The 13599-nt window shown below is 49.2% G+C and overlaps 1 protein-coding gene across 3 annotated transcripts in view; it reads left to right on the forward strand.

Annotated features, from left to right (window-relative positions):
• The first annotated feature begins 8451 nt into the window (after positions 1 to 8451).
• Positions 8452 to 13599, forward strand: part of FCHSD2 (FCH and double SH3 domains 2) — a 309032-nt gene continuing 303884 nt past the window's right edge. Inside the window, exons 1-2 of one of the 3 annotated variants that reach the window (XM_059930853.1) lie at positions 8452 to 9051; positions 10832 to 10929. In XM_059930853.1, the coding sequence (XP_059786836.1) occupies positions 9031 to 9051; positions 10832 to 10929 (119 nt within the window). In that variant the 5' untranslated portion in view covers positions 8452 to 9030. The remainder of the gene's footprint in view (positions 9052 to 10831; positions 10930 to 13599) is intronic. The other 2 variants (XM_059930854.1, XM_059930852.1) reach the window with 2 other exon arrangements.

Consider the following 13599-nt stretch of genomic DNA (forward strand, 5'->3'; position numbering starts at 1 on the left):
TTCTCTAGTTGCAGTGAGCGGGGGCCACTCTTCATTGCGGTGCGCGGGCTTCTCATTGCGGTGGCTTCTCTTTGTTGCAGAGAATGGGCTCTAGGCTCACGGGCTTCAGTAGTTGTAGCATGCAGGCTCAGTAGCCGTGGCTTGCGGGCTCTAGGCTCACGGGCTTCAGTAGTTGTGGCACATGGGCTCAGTAGCTGTGGCTCGCCAGCTCCAGAGCGCAGACTCAGTAGTTGTGGTGCATGGACTTAGTTGCTCTGCGGCACATGGGATCTTCCCCGGACCAGGGCTTGAACCCGTGTCCCCTGCATTGGCAGGCGGATTCTTAACCACTGGACCACTAGGGAACTCCTATAGCTCCTGTTAATTCAATTTTTCATTCTCCCCTCCCTGAATACTACAGGTGCAGTAACCATTTGCTCAATGAAAGTTTGGCAGCCCAGTTCTCAAGAGGAGGAGCTGGGTGAGTCCAGAAACTATGACAGAGTGGTTAACCATCTGGACACTGGAGTTCCAATCCTGCTTCTAATTGTGTGATCATGGGGAAGTTACTTAACCTCTCTGAGCCTCAGTTTCCCCATCCTGAAAGTCAGGATAATTGGTGTTGTGAGAATCAACGCGTTAACATAGTCAAAGCCCTCAGAGCTGTGCCTGGTACTCCATAAGCATGTAAGAAATGTTAGCTATTATTATTACAGCTGTCATTAGGAGCCAGGGGTGTGACCTTGTAAACAACTCCTCACACCTAAGCAAAGCTTGTGCAGATACACACAGTGACTCAACACACAGCCACATTTGGAGATGGGGCTGAGTGGGTAACTGTAACCCCATTTTAGAGATGAGCAGAGGCTCAGAGAAGGCAGGGGCATTCATTCATTTAACAAATATTTATGGGCAATTTCCACATGTCAGGCACTGCCTCTCTTCCCACATGAAGATTACTGAATCCTCAGAGGAAGGGATGAAGGTACTGTGTTTTAAACAGGTACCCCTAGGTGATTCTCAGCTCAGGCAAGTCTCGGAAAATGCTTGGATTCTGGGATACTAGGACAAGCATCTTGCCACATTCCAAATTTGGAACTGAGTTTTATAGGAAACACCATTTTCTGGTGGCAGATTTGCATATCAGATAACAGCACAGACCCTGGAGCCTGATTAATTGGGTACAAATCTTAGTTTGCTTTACCCTTAGCAAGCGTAGGGTAAAATGGGATTAATAATATTACCTACTCCAAACTTGTTGTGAGAATTAAATTAATTATTTATGTGAAGTGTTGACACATAGTAGCTATTATAAAGTGTAAGCTATTATTATTACTGTGCCCAGTGTAGACAAGCATCAGAGAGAAGGCAGGGGTGGTGGATTTAATGTTTCTTACCCCAGGATTGGCTCTGCCTACAGTGTTGGCACTGTCTGTCTCTTCAGGGAGACTCACCACCTGCTCCCTTCCGCTGGAAGAGCTTTCCTGAGCTAGGGAATTTCCTCCCATAGCAGCTGACAGCAGCTCCCAGCAGTCTGATGCCATGCGCTCTGCCTGCAGCAGCATGGCAAGAATTAGATCCCATGTTGGGGCCAAGGTTGGACTGTGAAGACAGGTGGGCTTAGAGGTTGGATGTGTCCATTTAGGAGGGCTGAAAACCAGAGGGGGAGTACAGGTCCTGGGGAAGCTTCTCTCCTTACACTGGGTCAACTTCTGTTGAGAGTGGTGCTGAGCTCCCCCAGGCCACAGGATGTGGTATGTGGATGGATGTGTTGCAGACAGGGTAAGGGTGGGTGCCCAGGGAGGAGGCAGAATGCCAGGGCATCTGCCAGCCCCCTAGGACGCTCATTTTGGCCTACTGCCCTCCAGCAGGGAGCAGGCAAGCGTGTTTTGTTTTGGCATTAACTGGGCAGGCTGTGGGAAAATAAGCAACAGGCTTCCTAAGCTGAGCAGGGCCTGCTCCCTCCACAGGTCAGCACACAGTGGCTACAGAGCTGTCACCTCCCCATCCTGCTGTCCCTCCCCGACAACTCCAACTCCCTCCCCTGGTCTCTGCCTGATCCCCATCCCCCAGCTCAGCCTGGAGGGTCTTCTCCATAGAAGAGGCTCACAGATGGGTAGCATCCCATGCCTTCTAGGCTGGGAAGCCCCAGTGCTACAGATGAGGAAATGAAGGCTGAGGGAGGGCAGGGACTTCCCGGGTCCTCACGGTGAGTCAGGAGAAAACCAGGACTGTAGCTGTGCTTAACCTCCTCCCATGGGAATTCCTCTTTTGGTGTTTTATTATTATTTTTTTAATTTGCAAACAAAACCAGAACAAAATGAAGGGAAGCTGAAGGAAAACACATGTACGCACAGAGGAAACTCATATTTGTAGGCAATATGATTGCAGGCATTTTATATAAACATTCCCATTTAATTCCCATCACAATCCTGCAAAGAATCATTATTCCCCTTTTATGGACAAGGGAACTTGGTTTAAAAGAGGTTTCAGGACTTGGTCAAGAACCCAAAGCTTGGCAGAGGAGGAGGTGGACATCTAACCCAGGTGTGCCTGACCCCAAATCCCTGTGATGTCACCCCTCCACCCAAACCTGACTGTTTTACCCATCGGTACTAGCTTCACAGAACTGTAATCACAGTGCAGCTCCCAGTGGGAAGCCTTGGTCAGCATCCCACGTGGCAGTCATTCAGCCTTCCTTAATGTATCCCAGGATGAGTAGTCACTTGTTTACATAGCTCCCCAGCCTTTTGCAGATTATGTACCCGTTATTTCATTTAAACTGCACCCACCCCCCTAGGAGGAACACAGGCCAGAATTTGCAATGTGCCAAAGGTCACACTCGGCAAGTGCCTGGCAAAGATAGGACTAGAACCATGGTTTCCTGCCTCCTGATGTCAAAATCATGTGACTCTTAGCTCCTACTGTAGCCCTGGGACTGTCCCCTGATCCCCCATCCAAGCTGTAACACTCCCTGACAGGGGCACCAGCTGACCACGTAATTCCCTGCCCCAGTGCCTGCCTCTTGGGAACTCACCTCTGGCCTTAGATCCCTGCTACCCGACTCTCCTGGGCTGCCCTGCATGACCTGGACTCACTGTTAAACCTTTGGTCCACGTGTTGAGATTGGGAGTTGCTGGAGTACAGGGCCTGGGTCTCACCCTAAAGACCTGCTTACAACTGAGCCCAGAATAAGGGGCTTGTTGACGCTGGATGGAATCCAAGGTCTAGTTCTGCCACAAAGTCACTTTGTGGCCTAGGGAGAGCCCCTGCCCTCTTCTTGTGGCCACAGATCTTGAAGCCTCACTCCAGTGGGCTGTGATTCTCTGTCTGGAGAGCTGACTAGTGGAGGAGACAGGCACATTCCTACAACAGGCAGACCAGAGGCCTGTGTTGAGAGATCACCTCAGGCAGGAGCAAAGGCCAGTATGTGTGTGGGGGATGGAGGTGGAGGGTGAAAGATAACTAGGGTAGAAGGGAAGTGAATGGGGGTGGGGTTCACAGGCCGCATGGTCTGCAGCATCATCCCCAGGTCGGGGTGGTGGGGCTCAGGCAGGGGACAGCTGGCATTGGGATGGGCTGACAGGTATTCCTGAGCAGCCCGTGACAATGTGAGTGGGGGATAATGAGAGAGCAGGAAAGGGAGTAGAGGGGGCTTTGAATCCCAGCTGCAGGAAGGGTAAGGGGTGCCTTGGTGCAGAATGGGCAGATGGGATGGTGGCCACCTTCTCTGGAGAAAGCCTTGGATGGAGTGCCAACCTGTCGCGGTGTCCATTCTGGACCAGGGTTGGGTGGGGTGCTGTTCACATTCTAGCCATGCTCAAGTGCTGCTGCATACTTTGCCTCCCTGAGGTTTCTCCCGGGAGCCCTGTGGAATTTTGGAATAGCTCATCTTCCAGTGCCCACTCTTTTTTTTTTTTTAAACTTTGGATTTATTTATTTATTTATTTATTTATTTATGGCTGTGTTGGGTCTTCGTTTCTGTGTGAGGGCTTTCTCTAGTTGCGGCAAGTGGGGGCCACTCTTCATCGCGGTGCGCGGGCCTCTCATTATCGCGGCCTCTCTTGTTGCGGAGCACAGGCTCCAGACGCGCAGGCTCAGCAATTGTGGCTCATGGGCCTAGTTGCTCCGCGGCATGTGGGAATCTTCCCAGACCAGGGCTCGAACCCGTGTCCCCTGCATTGGCAGGCAGATTCGCAACCACTGCGCCACCAGGGAAGCCCCCAGTGCCCACTCTTATATCTGCTCCAGGCCAACTTTCAGTCCTGGCTCTGACTTAAACTTAGAATCCCATTACTTCCAGGAGACTTCATAGCAGCACGCATGCTGGAGGGAGAGCATAGCTTCAGAGCCAGAGGTAGCCAGGGGCCAGGCCTGGCTCTCCTGGCCCAGCTGTGTGACCTTGGGTAGGTCATTTCACTTCTGGGCCTCAGTTTGTGAAATCTGTGAAATGGGTCATATGTATCATTAGGGGTTGTTGTGAGGGTGTAGAAACAGTGTAAATAACACGCCTAGTTCAATGCTTGAAATGTGGAAGAGGTGAAATAAATGGTAGCTGTTATCAATTCCTTCCCAGGGTGAGAATCCCATCTGTGGCCTCCTTGATGGAAGGGAGCCAGCACCTGCTTGCACAGACCCAGGGATGGGGGAGCTCACCCCCTCCAGGGGCAGCTCTGCCTGGAAAACCTCCTTCCTTAGATGCAGCTGAGACCTGTTTCAGTTCAGTCTCTGGGGCCACAGTGCATGCTGCTCTGTGGCCACAGGAAAGCTTTGTGGCATTTCCCCCAAAGAATCTCAAGAGATCTTACTGGTAACACAGTGCTTGCCTGCACTGAAGGAGCAAGGCTCTGGAAGTCCCCAGCCTGGTTCAAAGGGTACATTTTAGTCAGGCTTACATGTCACAGAAATCTTCCCCATCCCTGTGGAGTTTGGAACATACAGATTGTATCCTCCTGAGTCTCCTTTTTTCCTGGGCGAATTCTCCCAATTCCTTTGAACATTCCTCATAGAGGCGAACAGGAGAACTGGGTTCTGGTCCCAAATCCATCACTTCAGGGCAAGTCACTTATCATCACTGAGCCTCTGGTTCCTCATTTGTAAAATGAAGAAAACAATACTCTCTCATTGGATTACAGTGAAGATTAGCTTGGAAAAGTAATATAAAAGTTTGGGGTTTGGAAAAGGCACTTGGTAAATATTAAACACATTTTAAAAGAAACCACATTTTAAAAATATTTATTTATTTATTTGGTTGCACTGGGTCGTCTTCCTTTTTTTTTTTTTTTTGGCTGCGTCAGGTCTCAGCTGTGGCACGCGGGATCTTTGTTGAGGCATGCGAGATCTGTCCTTGGAGTGCGGGCTCTTCGTTGTGGCACATGGGCTTCTCTCTAGCTGCAGCGTGCGCGTTTTCTCTCTCTAGTTGTGGCGCATGGGCTCCAGAGCGCATGGGCTCTGTCGTTTGCAGCATGCGGGCTCTCTCGTTGAGGCACTCGAGCTCAGTAGTTGTGGCGCGCGGGCTTAGTTGCCCTGCGGCAATGTGGGATCTCAGTTCCCCGACCAGGGATCGAACCCGCGTCCCCTGCACTGGATGGTGGATTCTTTACCACTGGACCACCAGGTAAGTCCCAGCACTGGGTCTTAGTTGCGGCTCCAGGGCTCCTTAGTTGCGGCACGTGGGCTTCTCAGTTGCGGCATGCAAACTCTTAGTTGCGGCATGCATGTGGGATCTAGTTCCCTGACCAGGGATCGAACCCAGGCTTCCTGAATTGGGAGCACAGAGTCTTATCCACTGTCAGGGAAGTCCCAGAAACCACATTTTTGGAGAAAGCAGTTAACAGGTAAGCCCATTTGGTGTTGCCCATTCGCTTTCTTTTTTTTAAAATAAATTTTATTTTATTTTGTTTATTATTTTTGGCTGCATTGGGTCTTCGTTGTTGCGCACGGGCTTTCTCTAATTGCGGTGAGCGGGGGCTACTCTTCGTTGTGGTACGTGGGCTTCTCATTGCAGTGGCTTCTCTTATTGGGGACCACGGGCTCTAGGCACGTGGGCTTCAGTAGTTGTGGCTCGCAGGCTCTAGAGCGCAGGCTCAGTAGTTGTGGCACATGGGCTTAGTTGCTCCGCGGCATGTGGGATCTTCCCGGACCAGCGATTGAACCCATGTCCCCTGCATTGGCAGGCGGATTCTTAACCACTGCGCCACCAGGGAAGTCCCGCCCATTAGCTTTTTATAACACCTGTAAAGGAAATCATTCCAGAAAGTCAATGCCATTCCTGGTTTCAGAATAATGGCAAATCAGGTGGAGGGTACCCTCCTAAATCCATAAAATAAAGCCCCAGGGTTTGACTTCAGCTGTGAAGAGCTTACTAAGTTCCAGGCTCATTCACTTACCTTACTCTGCAATTGGGGACCAAGGCCCAGAGAAGGCCCAGCAGACCAGTGATAGAGGCTGGATCCCAAGTCTCCCAACATCCAGCACCTTTATACCCCCAGTACTCACTTCCAGTAAAGGGAGGTGAAGGGAGGATAATTTCTGGGCCAGACTAGCTGCACCCAGGACTAGGATTCAGCAAATCTTTGTTAAGCACCTTTTGTGTGCAGGACACTGCATCTGGGCAAGCACTGTTACCCCTTCCTGCCACTAGCCCGGTGTCATTCATGGAATGGTTAGTCTGGAACTCAGCCATGGTGAAGGCCCAGGCTGATTCTTTCTTGCTCATCCTTGTGTCCCCAGTGTCTGGCCCAAGGCTTGGCACAAAGCAGGACCTTAGCAAATATTTTTTGAATAAAGGATGAATCAGAAAGCATTTATTGAGCACTATGTGCCAGGCCACATGGTAGGAGAAATTCTATTTAACACAACAAGACTGTGAGCCTGGTATTAGATCCCCATTTTTACAAGTGAGGTAATAAAGGTTCAAAGAGGTGAACTGACTAGGTCAACACCTCACAGTGAATTGGTGGTGGAACTGAGACTGGAGCCCAGCCTGGCTACCTCCAGCTGCCAGCCCCACAGCTGTCAGGGAGCTGGGCCTCCAGCCACCTGTTCCCTTGCCCCAGGCCTTCCCTGATAGTAACTGAGGACTCTGATAAAGGGTGCACTTTTGAATGGCTTCAAGGAAACCAGGAATAGCAAGCCTGGTCTCCTAATTCCTATACAGATTAATCTGACTCAAGCATAGCTCTGATTCTACCACCTTCCTATACAAGAATCTAGGCTAACAATGTAAACAACCTAGGTTGTTCCATCTTCCCAATTTCTGGCCAAGTGGCATTGGGCAACTTATTTGGGTCTCTCCAAGCTTCACTCACCTTCCTCTTTTGCCTGACCATACTTCTGAGAATAGGTGTTTGAGACCCCAACTTCTGATAAAACTGGGTTGATCTAATTCACCCTTCACACAGCCCTATGGCTCTGGAAGAGGTATTTTCATTCTTCTAAGGACCTCAAGGGAGGCTGATATCCCTACCCCCAGATGGTCTAGATAGAGGAGGAAGTTGGGGTGGGGAGAGCCGCCCAGAACATCCTCACTGGGAGATGAAGCCTGAGCTCACCCAGCCAGCCAAGGGCAGGCAGAGTGGACTGGCACCAAGAGGTCCTGACTCCCATTCAAGAGCTTTCCTCTATTGCCCCTGCTGCCTCCTTTATTTTTCCTCATGATTGTCATCGGCACCTGTTTCTCTATAACCCAGAGAACACTTAGTTACCCAGAGATTCTAGTCCTGCTGTGTAACCTTCATAAGGTCCCCACTCCTCTGCCTCCCATTTGTGAAATGGGGATCCTGGCCTTAACAACCTCATGGTCCTCTAGCACGCAGTCCACACTCTTTGACTTGGACGCCCTGTAGCAGGGAACCGATTTTTTCTTTGCAGGGCAACTAGACGCCCTCCCCCAAGCCAGGCACCCTCGGCCGCTGCGAAAGGACTTGTCCACGCTCGCTCCTTGGTGCCTAGACCGGCCAGGCTCATCCGCCCGAGGGGAGGGGTGTTGGAGGACCGAGAAGCAAAAAACGGGACTCTCCTACTGCCACAGACATGCTGTCTCCCCCATTATCACACACACACACACACACACACACAGACATGCTGCCCTCCCATTCACACACACACACACACACACTCCGGCAGGAGGCGGGGGCGCCTTATGCGCGTGCGTCGGCGCAAAGCCCTCTCCCGCCCACGTGCGCGCCCCCAACCGGGGGCGCGCGCCGCGGCTGGCGGGAAAGCGCGCGGGAAGCCCCCAGCTGGCTCCCACTGTGGGGGAGGGACAACAGGAGGCGTTTGGAACGTGCCATTCTCGGAGAGAACGGGGGGATTTTCGTGCTGCGGTAGCATTTTTACCCCTCTCATTCGCCGACCGATCCGTTAGCTCCCCCCGTCCCCCGCCGCGATACGGAGCTCCGCGCCGCGGCCACGCTCCCTCCCTGCAGCCAGGCCCGGCCCCTCGAACCCAGCTCTGGCCTAAGCTATTCCCTCCGCCGCCGGAGCGGGGCGCTGCGCCACGCGCTGGGGCCGGAAATTCCCGCGGCCTGAGTGGAGGAACCCAAGCGGAGAGTGCGGCGCCGCCTTCCACCTCCCCCGGCCGGGCGGGGGTGTTGGGCCCAGCGAGGGCCAGGCTGCCTGAGTGGGGGCGGGGGCCCGCGTCTGAGGAGCCGCGGAATCGGCGGCGGGTGGATAGCCGCGGCGGGCAGGGAACCGGACGACGGGAGTGCTCCTCGAGAGCCGCTCGGCGAGCTGGGAGAGCCTGCGCCCCCGCACCCGGGCCCCCGCCCCCTCGCGGTCTCCGCCTCCTTGCCTCACACACCCCCAGGGCCGCCGGAGCCCAGGCCTTCTCGGCGCTTCTCCTCCTTCTCTTCACACTCACCCTCGGACCCGGGTTGTCGTGCCATCCGCCGGCCTTGCTCCCTCCGGGGCGAGTCCTCGTTCTCAGGCTCTCCTTAAACACACACACAAGCACACGCCCGCTCGCTGGGCGGCCTTCTCCTCTTGGCCCTCCTCCTCCCTTCCTCACTTACGCCGCCGTCGGAGGAAGATTGATGTCCCTTCAGCATCATGCAGCCGCCGCCGAGGAAGGTGAGAATGCAGCTAGGGGTCTTTGAGGTTTTGGGGGGGGATGCGTACAAGGAACGCGGCTGGGGCGACCACTGCGCCCCCTCCCCCTTTGCGCAAGGGGCCGTGACCGCCGTCGTCTCGGGCTTGTCACTGAGTTGCCGCCGGCTCCTAGCGGGGGGCGCGCGTGTTTGGTGCCTTCGCGTCGGAGGGGCGGCCAGGGCTCGTCCCCTCCACCGCGCCGTAGACGCCCCCCCCATCCCCAGACATTTCACAAGAGTTTCGGGTGTGCGTGTGTGTGTGTGTGTGTGTGTGAGAGAGAGAGAGCGATCGCGCATGGCAGTGCTGCTCTCTGCAAAGTGCTTTCTCGGGGCTGCACCGAGGGGAGGCGGGGGAGCCCCTGCAGCTTGCAGAGCCTTTTGCTTGTGTGATTGTTTAGTCTGCACCAGGTTTGAGCCCTCCGCCCGCTTGTCGCCACCCTCCCCCATTGGCAAATTTACAGGGAATTTGTTTCCAGCCTAGCCTTAATGTTTGGCCCGCTTTTCCCACGGGGCGACCGCAGAGAAGCCGTAGTAGTCACCCCCACCCCAAGGGAAAACAAGAAATTAAGCATTGAGCGGTCCTGTCTTTCTCTTCCCCATTCCTGCCCCGCCCCTCCGACTAGGGGGCGAGGAAGGTGGTGGTTCTGTCCCCAGGACACGGCGAGAACCGGGCCGTGCTTGGCGTTTGAGCCGTGATCTGGGCTTCGGGTGGGAGTGACGGAGTGACGGGTGCTCCGGGCTTGTCAGCAGCTTCCCCGCTTCGCCCTTCCAGAACTGTTTCAATGTCCTCCTCCCAGTTTTCCCAGGGACTGAGGCTGTGTCCTTGTCTTTTCAATCCTGCAGATGGTTCCTGAGTGTCTACTCTGGGTGGAGGAGGCTGTTCTATCCTCCCCTTGTGGGCAAACATTTGCTGAATGCCTAACTCATTCGTGTCTGCTCCCTCTTTTTTCTCTTTCTTAACCCGGGTTCTCCGGTTAAGTGAGTCTTTTTCTTTCACACACGTACACTTACCCCTCCGGTAGCCCTGCTTCGGCGATGGGGGTTCCAGGCCCACTGTAACCTGGATCCTGGCCTGGCGGGAGAGGCACTGGCCGGTTTGCATATACTGTTCTAGCTGTTTGAAGTGGAAACGCCACGGGGACCTGCTTGCTGTGGTGGCTTAAAAGCACTGCATATGTTGGAAGGTCACTTTTGCTTTCTTCTTTGTGAGAAAGAGATTGTGATTTGATGTGCTGTCCAGCAAGTTGAGGGCATCATCCTGAGAGTGTGCTTCTCGTAGCCATTATGGAATAATTTATGTAGTTGATTCATGCATATAATTTCATGATTGTGTAAGTTTCGGTCATGAGATATTAGGCATTCTTATGCCCACTTCTCCCATCTACACTCTGCTCACCTCTCCTGATGTTTTAATGTCTTTGAATCCTTTTTGGAAGAAATAGAAGACAGACTCTTTTAAAGACCTGGATATGTATTGAGCTTGTACATGAAATGAAATGACTGGCAGTTTATTTTGCACCTCTTTAATCTGTAATTTTTATACTCGTGTACTTTCATTTAGCCTCTGCTTCAGGTTGTTTTAGCTAGTTTTTTCATTAATTATCTGCAGTAAACAAAATTATGTGGCTAATAATGGGTTTATGGTCCTCTGGGGAGAGGCAAGTAAGAGTTATATATTCTGACAAGTATTTTGTATTTTCCTTAAGTAATTTTTTTGTTGTTAAAGTTGCAGTAAGGCCTCATAAATATATGGTATATTTTAGGTGAAAGTTACACAAGAACTGAAAAACATTCAAGTTGAGCAGATGACAAAACTTCAAGCCAAACATCAAGCAGAATGTGATTTGCTTGAAGATATGAGGTAAGGTTATAGTAAATAGTTTGAGAACTTCTGTATCTCTATTTCAAACAACCTTTGCATTACCAAGCTCCAGGAACTGATGACGGAATTTCCTTTTGGATTTCCTGCTTTAAGGCTGTTAGAGATTTGACTCAGCTAGAAATTATAACTGGAATTAACACAATACAAACTTTTTTCCTTTAGTGGAGAAACCTATAACCTACACATACTATTATGAAAAAACAAGGTTCTTACAAATTTATCAGTCAGATTATAATCACTGAAATAGAAATTCTTATTTAAATAATTTTTCTGCTAAATTGACCTTTCTACATTTATTGACCTTAACGATTTCACGTGGAATTTTAAACTGACACATGGTTAATGGTTAATATCTGGGGGTGAGCCAGTCAATCTCAGATGATTATTAGAACATGATAAATATAACTTTGTCTTTGAACATTAAATCTAGTGGGAAATGTGTTTATCATATTTTATCATTAAAGTTACTTGTACCCCTATTCAAGATAACTTTGAATGTAAAAGATAAGACATCTTGCCAGCCTTGTGAAAGTCAATGTCTTTCTTTATAGAGGTAATCATGACTCATTTTATTGAAAGAAACACCACTGTTTTAACAATCCTATAATACAAACTGACAGTTCAACAAACATTTTTGTAAAGGAAAATGATTTGCATGTTGAAACAGAGTCGCTGCAATTATTTCCCTTTATTAATACATTTATTAAATTGGAATTGGGTCTGTAAGCCTCATCAGTTACTTATTTTTTCCTGTGGTGCACAACCTCATGTTGGTTTCATGAAAAATATTAACTATATGTTATTATAATAAAATTATATGTGTTTGGATAGCTGAATTGTTCGTAGCCCAAAGATTTTTACTTAGAGTTCCTTTCCCCCCCATATTTAATTTAGATACTAAATTAAATTAATATTTCTACTATTTACGTATCTTTTCAGGGTTTCTAACTAAGGCATATTAATTTAGACTCATACAAACTTGGATATACCAAGATCATTGTTTTCTGACTGAAAACTACTCTATTTTTTTTTTAACTCTTTATTTTATATTGGCATATAGGTGATTAACAATGTTGTGTTAGTTTCAGGTGAAAACTACTCTATTTTAATTCTGTATTTGTTTCTTTGTTTTTCTTGTGGACACAGGGAAATTTTTAGACTTAAATAATTCCTGTGCAAGACACCTGAAACTTTTCATATGGTTACGAATTAAGCTTTTAACATCTATTAAGTGAAGGAAGGTATTTTATATTTTAGTAGTTTAGGAAGGCAAAATTCATTTGTAAGTAAAGATCCTCTGTGGGGTATGGATAGTCAGTAGTCATTAAGTCCTTTTGATTATATTCAAAAGACCTCTTGTTTGCATTTTCTCTATTTCCCCTGTTGCTTGTACCTTGACTTATGGTCAGCTATATGGACACGTCACTGCTAAGTTGATGTAGATTGTTGCTCCTGTTGCTACTGTTTAGTTGTTTGTATTATTTCTGACTTCATCACATTTCACTAGCATTGTTGCGGTAATATCCTAATTACTGTAGTGTTCTCATATCTTCCACCTCCCAATCTCTCCTTTTAAATCTGTTTTCCACGTTGTTACCAGTTAACTTTCTAATAATTGTTTATTTATTTATTCTCTTTTTAAAAAAATTAATTAATTTATTATTATTATTATTTTTGGCTGCGTTGGGTCTTCGTTGCTGCGCATGGGCTTTCTCTAGTTGTGGCGAGCAGGGGCTACTCTTTGTGGTGCACGGGCTTCTCATTGAGGTGGCTTCTCTTGTTGTGGAGCACGGGGTCTAGGCACGTGGGCTTCAGTAGTTGTGGCGTGTGGGCTCAGTAGTTGTGGCGCACGGGCTTAGTTGCTCCGCGGCACGTGGGATCTTCCTGGACCAGAGCTTGACCGTGTCCCCTGCACTGGCAGGCAGATTATTTTTTTTTTTTTTTAAACATCTTTATTAGAGTATAATTGCTTTACAATGGTGTGCCAGTTTCTGCTTTATAACAAAGTGAATCAGTTATACATATACAAATGTCCCCATATCTCTCCCTCTTGCATCTCCCTCCCTGCCACCCGGCAGGCAGATTCTTAACCACTGCACCACCAGGGAGGTCCCTCTAATAACATTGTTTATTACGTATCAGGTTCTCTGTGGTCTTCTGGATAAAGACCAAACACTTTGTCATAGCACATGTGGCCCTTTGCAACCTAGGTACAAGCTACAAGCTTCATTTCCTGGCTTAGTTATTACCATTTCATGCCCTTGCATATCCTTTCTCCTTATTCCCCCTGCCCTGGCCACTTAGGACTTCTGGTTATCTAATTGTGTTCTCGACATTCATGCCTTTGTGCCCTCCTAATTTTCACCTGGCAAATTCTGGTTACCACTAAGTTTGCAAGTTTGATCTTCTCTGTGATCTCAAAGAATTTTGATTTTGTACATGCTTCTGGCTTCCCCCCTCATGTGAATTCCTTGAAGTCAGAGGCTAAGTCTTATTCATTTTTGTATATTTGTACCCTTTGTAAACAGCTGGCAGAATTGTTAAATGAATGTAACTGGTTATATTTAAATGCAGCTTATTTGTGTTTAAGCCAGATATTTTATAAGCTCTGTTTGTAGGGGGCTGTAGTGGTGTCTCTTGAGCTTGTGT

This window comes from Balaenoptera ricei, chromosome 8 (assembly GCF_028023285.1).
Source record: "Balaenoptera ricei isolate mBalRic1 chromosome 8, mBalRic1.hap2, whole genome shotgun sequence".
Classification (NCBI taxonomy): domain Eukaryota; kingdom Metazoa; phylum Chordata; class Mammalia; order Artiodactyla; family Balaenopteridae; genus Balaenoptera; species Balaenoptera ricei.